This window comes from Vanellus vanellus, assembly GCF_965231255.1.
Source record: "Vanellus vanellus genome assembly, contig: HAP1_SCAFFOLD_35, whole genome shotgun sequence".
In the NCBI taxonomy this organism is placed as follows: domain Eukaryota; kingdom Metazoa; phylum Chordata; class Aves; order Charadriiformes; family Charadriidae; genus Vanellus; species Vanellus vanellus.
Genome location: NW_028128889.1, coordinates 557660 through 573925, shown reverse-complemented (window position 1 = coordinate 573925; position 16266 = coordinate 557660). Strand labels below are relative to the sequence as shown.

General features: G+C 49.2%; 1 protein-coding gene across 1 annotated transcript; it reads left to right on the top strand.

Annotated features, from left to right (window-relative positions):
- Positions 1 to 2698: 2698 nt before the first annotated feature.
- On the top strand, positions 2699 to 15322 carry LOC309683869 (olfactory receptor 14A16-like; the record flags this gene model as incomplete). The annotated part of the gene is made up of 2 exons (XM_082499859.1): positions 2699 to 3670; positions 14456 to 15322. 2 exons carry the CDS (start codon positions 2699 to 2701, stop codon positions 15320 to 15322), a joined length of 1839 nt encoding a protein of 612 aa, XP_082355985.1.
- Between the last annotated feature and the right edge of the window lie 944 nt (positions 15323 to 16266).

Here is a 16266-nt window from a genome sequence, read left to right as displayed (position 1 = left end):
CCTGGGCACCACGAGGGATGCCAGAGGAGCCGGTAGGGCATGCTCACCATGAACAGGGCCAGCTGCATGTGGACCTGCCTTAGGAGGAGTGTGGGTCACCCACAGCAGGGGAGCTGTCATGCCACTCCACTGAAGCCTCGTGTGGCCACCTCTGGACTAGCGTGGCCCTCTTTGGGTCTTCCTGTTCTAGACAAGAGGGGAGGAATGGAGAGTGTCCAGAGGAGATCTGCCAATACGGGATTCATGGCCTCAAGCACGTGCCCCATTTGGGGAGGCTGAGAGACTTGGGGTCCTTCAACGTGGTGAAGTGGAGGCTCAGAGCATCACAGGCACAACCAGTGACTGCTTGAAGGGTGGTTTCAGAGATGGTGGAGCTTTTCTTCGTAGTGGTAATAAAGCAGGAGAGAGGAAGAATTCCAGAAAGTGTGGCTTGGGAGGTTGAGACTAGAAAAGAAGGAAATGTCACTGCAAGGGCAGTGCTGTGGAACAATCGGGCACCCAGAGGGAGGCTGGACCAGCCCATGGCTTTGCCTTTCAAGGACCAGCCAGGGAGGATGGAGAGATATCAGTAAGGGCAGTGAGATATTGAGGTGAAAATGAAAGACAATTGAGTGCCTTCAAAGAAAGAAGGGGGCACTGAAAGCCCCCACCAGACATAATCTCTTCTTCACCATGGCTATGGCTACTGTCTTTGCCACCAAGTCCTACCAGAAGATACTTTAACCTTTTTCAGGAAGACATCATTACCTCCTTGCCCCACCCAGAAGGGTCATGCCACACTCCTTCCCTCGGCATTGCACATCCCCACATCACACTTCCCCAAGAAGAGCCCTGAGCAAGGGGTGAGGGACGAGATCTCCTTTCCCAGGGGCTGCAGGTCAGAGTGTGGCCCTTTGGCTCAATGTAACACATTCAGGTTTCCTCAACATCAGAGCCACCTTTAATTTTCCTTTCCCTATCTGTCATTATTGACTCCAGTGTTGTGCTCCAACGAGCCTGTGGGGAGGCTTTGTTGGTAATGGTCCTCAGTGGGACCCATTAACACTCCAAGAAAGTGCTGGTTCTGCAGATTTCATCTGAGTGTGGCTTCTTGAGAGGTTTCTTCAACTTCCTCTCAATGTCTGAGGTTCATGGACTGTGTCTCAAACCCACCAGAGGGGTCATTAAAATGCCTTGGGCTGGTGCTCTGCTGCTGAGCTGGGCTGGGCTCTTGGGACAGAGGGAGCACTTGGTGAGTTGGTGCTGCTGTAGAGAGACAGCTCTGCCCAGGAGCAGCTCCTCTGCAAAGCGCAACAGGGCTGAGGGAACAGCTTCAGGCACGACGATGAGATGAGCAGTGCAGAGAGATCTTAAAGGCAGTTGGGAGTGGAAGACAGCTGAGAGCTCACAGTGGGAGAAAGCTTCACAGCCCTCTGCACGGTAAGTCTCGGGCTGCAGGGCGCTGCCACCGCAGTGTAGAGGAGGATGAGGGTGTTCTCCAGAGCAGGGCTTCCCTGCAGCACCATCAGAGGAGCAGGACTGCCTTGTCCTGGGGATGGCTGCAGGGGTCTGCAGGCGGGTGTGCAGCCAGGGGTGCCCGGGGCTGTCCTTCAGAGCTGGGTCCCTGTGCCCCGGGGGGCTGTGTGCCTTCCCAGTGAGCTTCTGCCCTCAAGGATGTGGCATCCAGGGCAGCAGCTGCCTCATCTGCGGCCAGAGCTCGGGCAGAAGAGACTCTCCTGAGTGCCCTTCTGTCCCTCCCTGGCCTTGCCTGCCTTGGCAGAACCATTGGGCCATTTCTCCTTGCTTCTCCACCCATCCCTGCTCTTGCTGTTTCTCTTCTTTTTAGGTTCTCTGGGATGGGGCTTCAGCAGCAGCTCAGTGATTGGCCCTGCAGGTCCTGCCATGCTGATGTGTCCATGGTGCCCAAGCCCCCTTCCAACCTGTGGGTCTCTAGGCAATGCATTCCACGTTCTGGGGATAAAGATGACATATTGTTAAGGACACCCCATCTTCTGGGCATCCAAAAGCTCCCAGCTCTTCACTGGGGAGGGGAGGTTGAAGATCTGCACTTTGAAACCTGGATTCCTCTGATCTCTCTGTGGTCATCCTCCAGAGCAAAGAGGTGCAAGAAAAAGCAGCTGAGCTTTTCTTCAGCTTTCTTCAGCTGAGCTGAGCTGAGATGAGATGGAGAGATGGTCTGTTTCCTCTCTCCAGCTCTCCTCCTTCTGCACTCAGGCTCTGTCCTATTGCCTCCCAGGATTCTCCAAATAGCACTTGTAGTGTAATAAAAATACCAGGGACTTTTTTCTTCAAAAATGGCTCTTTAGGTTAGACAGAGGTAACAGGAGCAAAATAAACAAAACCCCCAACCCACATCTGTGTTCTGCCGCCCGGGGAACTAGGAGTGACAATAGTCAAAAGCTTTTTTACATCAGTGATAGGTTCAACCTGCGATCACTCCTGTTTCCTGTCTGCCCATTGCTGCACAGCATGACCGACTCCTCTGGAGCCCACAGCAGAGTCCCCTACTCCCCACTGCACCCTCAGTTTGCACAAACCAGGATCACACCAGGATCTGCACGGACGTCTTTCTGGAAGGACAGAGTTCACTTGGGAGACATTACTGTAACATATGGAACAGGCTCCGCTCAGAGGTGTCTGTTCTAACTCCTCACTGTTTTTTCCTCCTTCAACAGGCCCCTCTGTTCAGGGGGAACAAATGTCCAACAGCAGCTCCATCACCCAGTTCCTCCTCCTGGCATTCGCAGACACACGGGAGCTGCAGCTCTTGCACTTCTGGCTCTTCCTGGGCATCTACCTGGCTGCCCTCCTGGGCAATGGCCTCATCATCACTGCCATCGCCTGCGACCACCGCCTCCACACCCCCATGTACTTCTTCCTCCTCAACCTCTCCCTCCTCGACCTGGGCTCCATCTCCACCACTATCCCCAAAGCCATGGCCAATTCCTTCTGGGACACCAGAACCATCTCCTATGGGGGATGTGCTGCTCAGGTATTTTTGTTTCCCTTCTTGATCTCAGTAGAATTTTCTCTTCTGACCGTCATGGCCTATGACCGCTACGTGGCCATCTGCAAACCTCTGCACTATGGGACCCTCTTGGGCAGCAGAGCTTGTGTCCACATGGCAGCAGCTACCTGGGGCAGTGGTTTTGTTCATGGTGTGCTGCACATGGCCAACACATTTTCCATACCACTCTGCCAGGGCAATGCCTTGGACCAGTTCTTCTGTGAAATACCCCAGATCCTCAAGCTCTCCTGTTCAGAGACACACTATCTCAGGAAAGCTGGGCTTATTGTACTTAGTGCCTGTTTATTCTCTGTGTGTTTTGTTTTCATTGTGGTTTCCTATGTGCAGATCTTCAGGGTTGTTCTGAAAATACCCTCGGAGCAGGGGAGGCACAAAGCTTTTTCCACGTGCCTCCCTCACCTGGCTGTGGTCTCCCTCTTTGTCAGCACTTCATTCTTTGCTTACCTGAAGCCCCCCTCCATCTCCTCCCCATTGCTGGATCTGGTGATGGCTGTTATGTACTCTGTGGTGCCTCCAGCAGTGAACCCCCTCATCTACAGCATGAGGAACCAGGAGCTCAAGAATGCCCTGTGGAGACTGATCCAAGGGGTCTTGCACCATCAACAGGAATTCTCTTCCCCTTCTTTGTGTGGTACGCGGAAAGTATTTTAGGAAGACCTCTGTATTTCTTTTCTCTGATAATCATACTTAGAGGTAATTGCTTGTGATCACAGCACTTCCCTTGACGCTCTGTCCTGTCATGTGTGATCCTTGAAGAAGTATGTGTCACCTTTTGCCTCCCTAATAGCATCTCTGCAAAAAAAGCGATGTCCCGAGTGTGGCGCCTGAAGGCTGGGGTCTCCTTGATTCAGTTGCTGTTAAAACTAAACCCAAGGAAATGGACAGCGTCTTTCCACCTTGTTTTCTCCCTGCGTTTGGGGGAATAAAGTTATGGTATCACTGGGATCTTTCAGACACCTAGCAGTTGAAGGCTCTCTTTTTCACTTTGAGGTGCAGGAGAGATCACGCAGGACTTCCTTGTCACCCTCCTCAGGCTGTCACAGGTATGGTGGGACTGATGGCAGATGTCAGTCCATGTGGAAAGGAATCTGGAGTAGTCAGGGGAGGATGGGGACACTCCATGTCCTCTGGGGAGGGAAGGGAATGGAGACTCAGAAGGTGAAACACCCTCCGAGATTAAGTCCCCCCAGGAGAAAGCACCAAAGCAGGTGCCCACAAAGCAGGACTGTGCCGTGCTGTGGGAGGAAGTGAAGATGCAGCGAGCCCAGGGAAGGGAGACTGCAGAGGTGGGGGAGCTGCCTGAGGAGCCCCAGGACTCTGGTGCTGTGCTGGGGAGCAGGGCAGGCGGGGAGGCCGAGCGGGGCAGAGGCAGTGTGGGCGGGGGATGCCCCGCAGCTGAATGCAGGAGAGCCCGAGAGTGAGCGGGCTCTGCTGGCACTTGGGGCCAGCTGCAGCCCTGGGCTGGTGGGGAGGCCGAGAGCCCGCTCTGCCCGCCAGCAGCTGCTGTGGCCTTCCGAGGGGCTGGGGCTGTGGGGGGAGTGCCCAGAACCCCGCAGTACCCTGTGGCCAGCGCTGCTGTGGGGCCAGCCCAGACTGGGCTGCTCTGCTGGGCTGGGGAGAGGGCAGGGGAGGTGGGGCAGAGCCAGGGAGGCTCTGGATTAGTGTTGATTGAGCCCAGGAGAGAGCAGTTCTTCCAGTGTCTGGGCCACATAATAATACACTGGACCAGAACGATACATAATGGTGTAACACAAAAGGTAGAAAAGGTGGAGAGCAACGGACCAGAACACAGTAGTCTGCCCGGTCCCCATGGTCCTGCCGTATGAAGATAATAACGATGATCGATCACTCCTGACAACATAGCATGGTTACATGGACCATCTTTTAATAATAAACAATCCCAACTTATATGATGGGACACCACTGCATTACTGGGGACAGAATCGGGAGTACGGAATAGCATAGATGCTGAGGTCTTAGTGAACAGACTAACTGCTACTACCGATGACCTGAGCAAATTGGAACGCCCACTACAGTCCTCTTTATCAGCCTTGGGAGCAGGTCAGTGTCTCCGATCAGACATTTTACCTTATTGGGAAGAAAATGAAAAAAATGATCATCAATTAATTGCAAAAGCCCTCAGAGCAACCCAAGGTAACACCTCTCTTGCCTTGAGTTGTATCCGAGCACACTTGTGGATACAGCCTATGGTAGCAGCCGTTGTTAGAGAAGGAGGAACCCTACCACTGAAACTTGTAAATTGATTTGGGACAATGCCTCAGAATTTGAAAAACAGTTTCAATCATGCTGGCAACTCTGCAACTTCACTTATCACATGGAAAGTGATAAGATTGTTGCCTTCATCCTCACAATACGCAATGCTTCAGTGTACACTATATACCCAATCACTGCGTTAGGACTAAATCACAATGGAACTGTCCTCTTTCCCTTAGAGCACAGAGCGTGGGCCAATCAAAGGGAGGAAAGTTGCAAACAGTTGATGTCAACACATGCATTATGAGAGACCAACAAGGTTTCATTTGCAAAACTATCACTCTTGAAGCTGAAGACATTTGTTAAGATACAGAACAAAACATCTGCCACTTTGAAATCCACCCAAATGAGATTCCTGAATCTGTCATCAGACATTGGAAAAGGATGTGTCTGTATTGTGTGAAACTTTATTGATAGCTGATCTTGCTTACAATATAACCAATCAGATCAACTTATGAGTATGCATCTTGTCCATGATTGTTGGTTGGAATTTACTTTATCTGTACCAATTCATGATGATTTGTCTTTTGATTACATGATATATCATGAGCTACAGCCCACACCTATTAGAATGAGTCTAAGTATAATCAAACAGCTCCTTCACCACCCAGATTTAATCAACCTTCTACAACAAGCATGAGAGACTGGACAAAGTCTCTTATCACAGTCCAGTGAGATGTTAAAGAAATACATCAATCTTAAAAAGGAGTGTTAAAAAGTGGAGGTTGATATCCAGAACACCGATGGTGGGAAATCCTGTTTGGATGGTCTCTAACAGAAACTGGAATACTAAACCCGGTGTTACAGCCTATCGTGATCTTACTGACTGCTGTTATATTATGCTTGCTGTTAAATATTGTCTTATACATTGCAGTTTGGAGGATGGCTAAACAAACTGCATTCCTGCAAAAATATCCCTGTGTATATAATGTGACTTAATAACATGTAACAAAATGCTGAGGAACTAACCAAACACAAAATCTCCCTCAAATTATACTTGGACTGAGGCATTCCATGTTTATAGGCATAGAGACAAGAGGCAACAAAACAGCAGCTCTATGGACGAGGTAAATTAACGTTAGTCACGGGCAGATTGTGGTGGGGAACCCCCCTCCTCCCAGACCACTCGGTACTTGCTGAGATTTCCTCCCCACCTGAGCCACAAAATAACACAGTAGATCAGAACAATACATAATGGTGTACCATGAAAGATAGAAAAGGTAGAACACAACAGACCAGAACACAATAGTGTGCCTGATCCCTACGGTCCTACACTTTGGAGATAATAAGTACAACCCATCACTACTCACAACATATGGGTCATGGCCACAAAGAAAGGGAATACCAGGACCCCAAGTCCTTGCAAGTTCTGGGCTTGCGTATTTTCTGGTTGAAAGTACTGGAATATTGCATTGTCTGAGCTGGTCCGGAGTGGAAAAGTATCTGACAAAAGTCAATTCTCCCAAATCCTACAAATAGTGATTCTAGTAAAGACCCTTTGAGCTCTTCTGGATCGCAGTGGGCTGTGGCAAGTATCTCCTCTGAGTGGGGACACCGCTCAGGCTGACACCCCGAGGACTAGAAGGCCAGGGTGAGAGAATCCCTCTCGAGCCTCAACTACTGCCCCTTGAGGAACACCGATGCATTGTGAGTATTTATCCTAAACTCGGGAAAGGGAAATTGTGACTATAGGCTAGCCTCTCTCCCACCCACCCCTCCACCTATGTGTTTGTGATATACACATTAGCTTTATGGATGTGGATATTCTGCCGTTTCTCCATGTACGCGTAGGAGTTAAAAGCAGTACCTGTTGGCTCGTTAGAGCCATTATGAAATTATGAGCATTATAGCTAATATGCTATTATGAAATTCCTGATTCCAGGAATCCAAGACCTCTGTCTGTGTGGGGGGGTGTGTGCATGCGCACTTATATGCTTTCCTTATGTGCATATGTATTAACTTGAGATGTGTGCTCTTACCCATATGTATATGTATTGATTTGGAATACTCTATAGTACGTTAGAGTGAATCTTCCCATCTTTGAATCTGTAGCTAAGTCGCTGTTCAATTATTTTGTTAAATCACTTTGCAAACCTCTAAATTGGTTAATGATTAAGTGCTGCTAAAATCCCACCTCTTGATCTACCTTAAATCACTAATAAATTTTTAATCACTGTGCATCATAACTGTGTCAAATCTTTCCCTCTGCTCTAACAAACCCATGGGGAGGCTTGCTCTGGAAGGGCCCTCCGTGGGGCCAATTAATGCTCCAACACACTTTGGTGTTTGCTGCTGACTTTAACTCCTGGACAGGTTGTTCAATCTCCTCTCAGTATCTGAGGTTCATGGGCTCAGCACCAAATACACCATGGGGCTCGTTAAAGTGCAGAAAGCCCAAATGAGCAACATCTCTTCTGTAATTTTCTGCAGGGCGTCTAATACAGCTAATTGGAGAGGTCTCAGGATCTACTTACAGTGGAAGATTTCAATGTGAACTGAAAAAAAAATTGGTTTTAATTTTGAAGCATATTTTATTTTATGTTTTCAGTGTACAGAAGTGCTGGCAGCTTTCTCCAACTGATACTGAAGCAGAGGGTGTCCTGAGGATGTCTGCAGAGGCAGCAAACTCTGTCCCCTTGAGGTCCCCCACTGTATGTGCAACTTTCCTCCCCACCTCCCCAACCCCACCACTTCTCTCGGGGGCCGCCTGGGACTTGCATTCTTTTCCTACATCACATTTCTGCACTGAACTCTGGAGATGAATGTTAACAGCTCCTTTGCACCAATTCCCGCGTGATTTACCCTGAGGCTTGGCTGTAAATAGACACAGGATCCTTATTAATTTTGAACAACCACAAGTAAAATAATGTTATCAACTAGTAATTAATAAATTATATTAATTATTAATTAATTATATTATAAATTAATAATGTTATTAATTTAATAAATTAATAAAAAGAAACAACATGCTTATCAACTGCACGGCAGGTCCAACACTCCAATAAGGTCCATCTTCCTCAAGCAATGACCATACATGACACATTTTAGACAAGAGCGCATAAAGTAGCAACTCCCTGAAGGACAAAGCAGTGAGAGGTGACTGAAGGAACAATGTGGAAGGAGAGGACAAAATTCCTGAGGATTAAGGGAAAGAAGATATGGCCAGAAAATACTGAACATTGCATGAAATTAACCATTTTCACATGACTTGGGGAAAAATTGTTGGATTTAGTAGTATTAGTCAATCACTTCAGCGAGTGACAAAGTGCTCACAGCTTTTTTAATGTTGAAAAAATTTCTCAGGTTCTTGAGCAGAGCTCAGCATCCATTCTTGGCCAAATTCCCAGCCCAGAGCCTTGTCACCAACTCATGTCTCTCGCGATCTCCCTGCCCATCTTCCTGTGGTCACATCTACCTGGCTGCCTCTGCCTCCTGATCCCATGCCCACCTCTAGCAAATGAAGGTGGGGTGTTGTGGGCATCATTTTATAGTCAAATGAAAAATCACTTGTCAAAGTGGAAAGCAGTACTGAGTCACGACTGAGACGGAAATTAATCTGTGTTACATCACGTGTTATTAACATCATCAGACTTTGCAAAACTATTCCTCAAAGACAGACTCTCCTAAAAATCCCTCTGCAACTACGCTGAACAGTTGCTGCACACTAACAAGCTCCCAGGGGAAAGTCACAGGGAGTGGAGGGCCATGGCAGGAATAAAGAGGCTTGGAGGTTTAGCAGGGTCTGCTGAGGCTGTGGGTGATGAAGCTGTTTCAGGGAATTGAAGCGGGCTTCCCTGGGTGCTGATTGGAGCACAAACTCAGAGGCAGCGGTTTCGGGATGACAAAGAAAGGAGGCCGAGACGTCCTGTGTCGTGTAGCCCCTTGGATGTGCCCTGTCAAGCCAAGGAGCCCAGTGCTGATCCCCAGCCCATTGAAATGTTGATGCTTTTGGTCACCAGGAGCTGAGGTTTCCTTCTGGTCACCATGAGGGCAGAAGCATGCAGAGTGCCTACACCCCTTTGCTTCTCAGACCTGGCACTGCCCAGCTCACCCTAAACCTTTGCCTCTACCCTAACCCAAAGACCTAACACAGAGCTCTCATCTTTAGCCCTTCCCTGAACACTAATGCCAAAGCTGAAACCCTCACCAGGTCCCTCAAGCCTAAATCCAAACCCAACCCCCTAATTCAGTCCCTCAGCCTCCCTTCCTCTTCAACCCCTCTCCTAAGCCTCACTCATGTTTCCCAGGAGGTAGAAGGAGGATAGGGATTGTGAGGTTTTGGAGGGAAAGGCCAGGGAGATGAGAGGAGAGGTTAGGGGCAGGCAAGAGGAAGATGAAGGCAAAAGTGTCCTTTCTGGAGAGTAGGTTGGGATGTCATTTCTGCTGGGGGAATCTCGTTGCTAAGAAGAAGCATTGTGAGGTGCTCAAGAAGAGTGAGGGTTTCATCAGAGAGAAAGGGAGTGGAGGGAACTTCAAAGGAGAGGTGTATGAGAGGGACAGCACTTGGTTGCTGTCTGTGAGGTCCCTACTCATGCCATGCTAGCCTTAACCCTGGCCCTCACCTCCAGCCCTAACCCTGGCCCTCACCTCCAGCCCTAACCCCACCCCCTAACCCACAAAGCTGAGCAGTACTCACATCAATTACAAGAAGCCCAAAGATCAATCCCAAAACCTCACCCTGAGCCTCACCCTGATCCCCAACCCTAAAAGGGAAGCTCCTACCCCTCACCCTACCCTGAGCACAAAGTAGAAACTCTCAGCAGAATTTCGGGTTTGCCTGAACGCAAACTGCTAACAGAAACCCCAACCCTCTAAGCCCCAGCACCCTCCCTCCAAACCCCTAACCTTCCACCTGTCCTCTGACCCACACTCAGAGCTGTTTTTCCCCGGGAGGAAGAGTGAATGCAGAGACTGTGATGTCCTGGAGTAGTCACATGGTGCTGGAAGGTGAATGTGAGATGAGATATCAGATCAGCTTGTAGGTGACAAGGGTGGGTGATGGTGAGGAAGTTCCACTTATGTCAGTTGTGCATCACAATCTCACAGGTGTGTAACAGGCAGGTATCTGTGAAGGTGACTATGAAGCCAGTTCTGTCTGAGAAACTCGCAGGCCAGAAAAAGGAAAATGGCTTGGATGTAGATTGTGAGGTCTCATCTGTCTGTGCAGGTGATAGGCAAGAGAAGTCTCATGGCTGGGTGAAGCACTGTGATGAGCTTGGGCCCAGGCACAGTCACCAGGAAGGCCCACCAGGAAGGCACGGTGTGGAGACTAAACGACTTTCTTTGGGCTTTTTGCACTCAAACACTTCAGGAAATGTCCATAGAGTTCCATCCAGTGATATCGGTGGGAAAGGATTCCCCTGTCATAAGGAATCTTTGGCCAGACGACCTCCAATTTCTACTTGCTCTTCATGGAGTCAGAGCTTAGGCTTTCTCCTCCTCTTATTATCTTGGACTTTGCTAGGAAACTATCTCAGCTCTGCTGCACAGAGTGCCCTTCTTGGACAGTGAAGAGCCAAGCCTGAACTGGTGGCCTTCTAGAGCCCTAATGCCCACCTGGGAGAAGGAGTTAACATCAAGAGAAACAAGCGATTCACCACGGCCCACAGTAAGGTCACCTACCTAGTGGATGAATGGAAAGTGGAGGATGTAGTTGTGGATTTTCATAAGGCTTTTGATAGCTTCCCTCACAGCATCCTTCTGGACAACTTGTCCAGGTACATGGTGTGCTGCGTGAAGAACTGGCTGAACAGCAGGGCTGAAGCCATGCGTAGTTTCAGAGGTAGAAATCAAGGACTGCATGAACCTCACTCAAGGGCAGGAGATGCTCCGCCCTGGGAGCTCTCCCCTATATAGCCACGCAAGGCTGCCTTGGTCAGACACACTCATCCGTTTGGGGGGCCCTGGGGCCACAGTAATCTGTCCAAACATAGATATGTGCAGTGCCCTGAAAGGACTACATGAAAGGGCTACAAAGATGATTAGGGGATTAGAACATCTCTCCTACGAGGAAAGGCTGAGGGACTTGGGTCTTTTTAGTCTAGAGAAAAGAAGATTGAGGGGGGATCTTATTAATGCTTATAAATACTTAAAGGGAGAGTGCCAGGGGGATGGGACCAGTCTTTTTACAGCGGGGCCCAGTGACAGGACAAGAGGTAACGGGCACAAACTTGAACATAGGAAGTTCCATCTTAAAATGAGGAGGAACTTCTTTTCTTTGAGGGTGGCAGAGAAGAAGTGGCACTGGAAGAGGCTGCCCAGAGAGGTTGTGGAGTGTCCTACCCTGGAGACATTCAAAACCTGCCTGGACACCGTCTTATGCAACTGATGTAGGTGACCCTGCTCTGGGGTGGCGGGGGTGGACTAGATGATCTCCAGAGGTCCCTTCCAACCCTGACCATTCTGTGGTTCTGTGGTTCTGTGACACAGGCTTTCTTACCTTCCCATGAACCTCCAAATTGAGCTTTCTCTCTACATCCTCTTTGGAGGTGAACACGAGTTCCAACAGCATGAGCAATTGGAGTTTGACCTCTCAAGACCATCTCTCCTTGGAGCTAATACAGGGCACACCCAAGGTAGAGGCCCAGGGAGGAGGTGTTGCAGAGCAGCCTTTTCCATTTCTGCAAACTAAAGCTAAACACAGATTGAATTTGCTTCTTTACTGCTCCTTTCGTGCCTTCCCCTCCCCCCCCCCCCTTCTTACAAGCTTAGCAGTTTTCCTTTGAGCAGCTAAATCTCATTTCACAATTTCTCTGTTTTCAGAAGTCACATTCTAGAAGTTGCTCAGACCCTTATAATAATTTTTCTGACAGTCTTTCTCAAGTTGGTAATGATGCTGTGGGTGTCTGGGGAGGAGCACTGGTCGCACCAGCATTGCTCTCTTCTCTCCTGGGGTTCTTCACTGACTTATAACCAGGTGGGAACAGGAGTGGCAGAGAAGAGTCCGGGGAACCCCATCCAGGTGTTTTCCAGGGAAATGACAGAAAGGAAGAGAGGTCCGCACCGTCTCCCCCGCAGCATCATGGAGTGAGGAGCGTGTCCCTGCATTGTGGCTTCTGACAATGGTAAGTCCCTGTTGGCACGCTTTGAAGTGCTGAGAGCCCGTGGCAGCACAGCCACTGCCACGGCAGCTGCAGGCATCTGTGGGGCTTGGCTGGGCTCAGAGGAGCAGGTTTGGTTCAGCTTGGAGAAACACTGTTGCTGAGACAGTCCCCGGGTAAAGAGTCCTCCAGCAGTTTCCCACGCCAAAGCCAGTCCAATCCATGCACTGTGCGTGATCCTGTGAAGCGCTGAGAAAGAAGATGCTGTAGGGTTGGGAGGGGGGGGGGATGTGAAGGAGCAGACAATGCTGATTATGGAAAAGCTGCCTATAAGCGGCTGCTTTCTGTTAAAAACTTGTGTACACTAAATGCAATATCTGACAGTATTTCAGGAAATAAAAAGTATTTAATGCTCCTGTGCATTGGCGTGCATAAGTTGTGAGATTAGGAAAGAGATCGTGGTCACTTTTCCCTCACATAAACCCTGATTTTCTCTTGGAGATTTCAAAGGGCAGCTCTAAGAGAACTCCATGGATAAAACTCACCAAAATAGGCAGGAACAGTAGGAAGAGAATATTAAAAACAAAAGAAAAAAAATCATGCTCTTAAGACTGGGTGTCTGTGAATTCAAGTGACTTCTTGGACAAAACATGGTGTGTTTTTCACTTGGCTAATGGGAACACATTTATGACATGTTTTCTAACCAGCTCTTCTCATTATCGATACATCAGAGTTTAAGACGACTTCTGGAAGGCAGTTAGCGAGAGCTGCAGAGACGCAGCCAGCACCCTCAGTGGTGGAAGAGAACATGCCTTCTCCACATCAAATCGAAACTTCTAAAAAACCTATTGTTTGAGTCTGTTATTCACAAGAAGCAACCTGCTACTGCAGAGCTGCTTGTTAATGGCTCACGTTCTTCTGGTGTGATCCACGAGAAGTCCGTGTGCTGTGGGAAATGCAGAGGGGAAGGCTCAGTTTCCCAGTCAATGAGAGCATCGCTCAGCTCTGCAAGGGCTTCCAGGGGCCTGGGAAACATCTCTGCCTTGGCATCAGAGCGACCGAGCCCTCGGTAAACTGCGATAAATCCATGCGACAGAGCAGCAAGGTCAGGAACAGGGAACTGCACAGAGCTCCTTCAGAAGTCATAAAAGCCTGACCTTTTCAGGAAAACCAGATACCTTGGGAGATCACCCTCTAATCTCCACTCTTCTGCCTTTGATCACCTTTGTTTTGGGATGCATTGAAAGCTCTTTGAGACAGTGTTGCACAGTGGCTCCTTTTAGCACCCTGAGGGATTGGGATAGATGCACAAATAGCACTTTTTCTGATGTGTTGAAATGCCCCATCAATGTTTCTGATTCATGGACAGATAGAATTTGTTTTCTTTCTGATAGAGTTCACCTGTCAGCCATGTAGAAATGAAAAATTTGGATCCAAAGCATGTCTCCCTGCTCACCGTGTGTGGACAGAGCTTCAGGAGATGAGTTCTTATGTCTCAGAAGAGCTGAGGTAAATCTCTCTCACTACAATCTAAGAGTGAAATCTGGTGTTGCCCTACCCTTGCCTTGCCTTGCCTTGCCTTGCCTTGCCTTGCCTTGCCTTGCCTTGCCTTCCCTTCCCTTCCCTTCACTTCCCTTCCCTTCCCTTCACTTCCCTTCCCTTCCCTTCCCTTCCCTTCCCTTCCCTTCCCTTCCCTTCCCTTCCCTTCCCTTCCCTTCCTTTCCCTCATCTATCACCAGGCAATGCTTTTTAGAACATCTCCTCCCAAGAAGGAAAGACACATTTTTCCGGTCCATACTGCCAAACTCCATGATTTGGACTGAACATCTCTGTTCTGTTTTCTCCTTAGAAGCCCTTTCTCAACAAGCACCTGGTGGTAGACTCCCGTACGGCCATGCAGATCTTGTTGGGGCTTTGCTAACACTGAAGTCACACCTGCGCTGGTGTCTGCAGTCTTTCGCTGTGCTTGAGGGGTGTGGGATGGTGGATGGGCCACTGCCACTGTCCAGTGAGTGTGTTGTTTGCATTTCTCTGTAGACGGAAAATGCCCCAAAGAAAAGGCTTGGAGAATCACACAGCCGGACCCGGATTTCTTCTGGGATTTTCTGACCAGGCCAACCTGCAAGACTTGTGCTTCACAGTCTTCCTGATCATCTACCTCATGGTCCTCGTAGGGAATGGCCTCATCGTGCTCATCACTTTGGTAGACCCAAACCTCCACAGCCCCATGTATTTCTTCCTGAGGAATTTATCCTTCCTGGAAATCTGCTATATCTCCATCACGCTGCCAAAAATGCTGCTGGCTTTCCTGACGGGAGACGGCAGGATCTCCTTCCTTGGCTGTGCTGCCCAACTGTATTTCCTGGTTTTGCTGGGAAGCACCGAAAGCCTTCTCCTGGCTGCCATGGCCTACGACCGCTATGTAGCCATCTGTGACCCCCTGCACTATGGCCTCATCATGAATGGGAAGCTCTGTGTCACACTGGTAGTGGGGTCATGGCTGGCTGTCATACCAGTACAGGCAGGGCAGACGTACCAGGTGTTCACTTTGCCCTTCTGTGCCTCCCATGCCCTTCATCACTTCTTCTGTGACGTGCCCCCTCTCTTGCAACTCGCCTGTGCAGACACTTTCTGGAACCGAGTGATGCTGCACACCATCATCCTGCTCTTTGCAGTCCTTCCCTTTTCCTTGAGAGTTGTTTCTTACACGCAAATTGTCAGGGCAATCCTGAAAATGCCCTCAGTTCTGGGCAGACGCAAAGCCTTTTCCACCTGCTCCTCACACCTCGGGGTAGTGACTCTCTTCTATGGCTCCGCGATGGTTGTGTACTTCAAAGGACGGTCAAGAGACCCTGCAGACACTGACAAATACCTTGCCCTGTTTTACACAGCTGTGACCCCCATGCTTAACCCTGTCATCTATAGCCTGAGGAATAAGGAAGTGAGTATTGCCCTGAAGAGACTCCTATGGAGAAAGTGATACTGCAGAGTTTGTGAAATAAGCCGAAACAGTACCAAAAGCCCCCACAAGGTGTTTGGTTGTGTGAACACAGGTGTCCCATATTAGCTTAGAGAAAAGTGGTGTCCTGCCTGGCTATGATCCTCCTCAGGAAGGGGATAGCTCTCCTGGGGCCTTCCTGCCATCTCGGATAGCTCCACCTCGATATCTTCCTACTCCAGAACATCCGCAGTTCCCCTGGAGAGTTGACTGCAAATCGCTTGTTCAGGCTGTGTCTGCCCAAGCTGCCAGTACCTTGAAAGGAAAATAGTCAAAGCAGTCAAGAGGGATGAGAGGGTGACGCATTCCATGAGAAGAAGATGAGTACCCTCAGGCTGAGAAATCGTTTGCTAGACCCCATTGAGTATCCAGAGTGTCCTTGGATGGAATCAACATAGGAAAATTAAAGATCTGAAAGTCATCTTGCCCTTCCTCATGGGGTGTCTAGGAAAGGACCAAAGGCAAAGGAAAGGAAGGGATCAAGGTGGGTTGGGGAGCAACAAAAATGGGAAACAGAGGGCAAAGGGTTTAAAAAGAGCTGGTCACATGTAAACTGTTGGCTGGTCATACACTTGTCTGGCTGTGCCTGCGACTGATCTCTCCAGCCTGTCCTGTTTCCTTACTAAAGTTCATTTCCAGCAAGTTTCTGGGGTGAGGGGGCTCTCTGCTCTTTGTGCAGACAAAGTGTGTAACACGCTGATGTTCTAGCTCTTGCTGAACAGCATCAGCGCCTTCTCAGGGAATAGACTGGGGAGGGCGCAATGGGTTGGGAGGGGACACAACCAGGCAGATGAGCCCAACTAACCAAAGAGATAATCCCTACCATATGACATCATACTCAGTAATAAAAGGGAAAAGTGGGAGCTTTCGGGAATTTAGCCACCTTTGTCTCGGGTACTGGTTGCGCATCCCACTACCCATGGGAG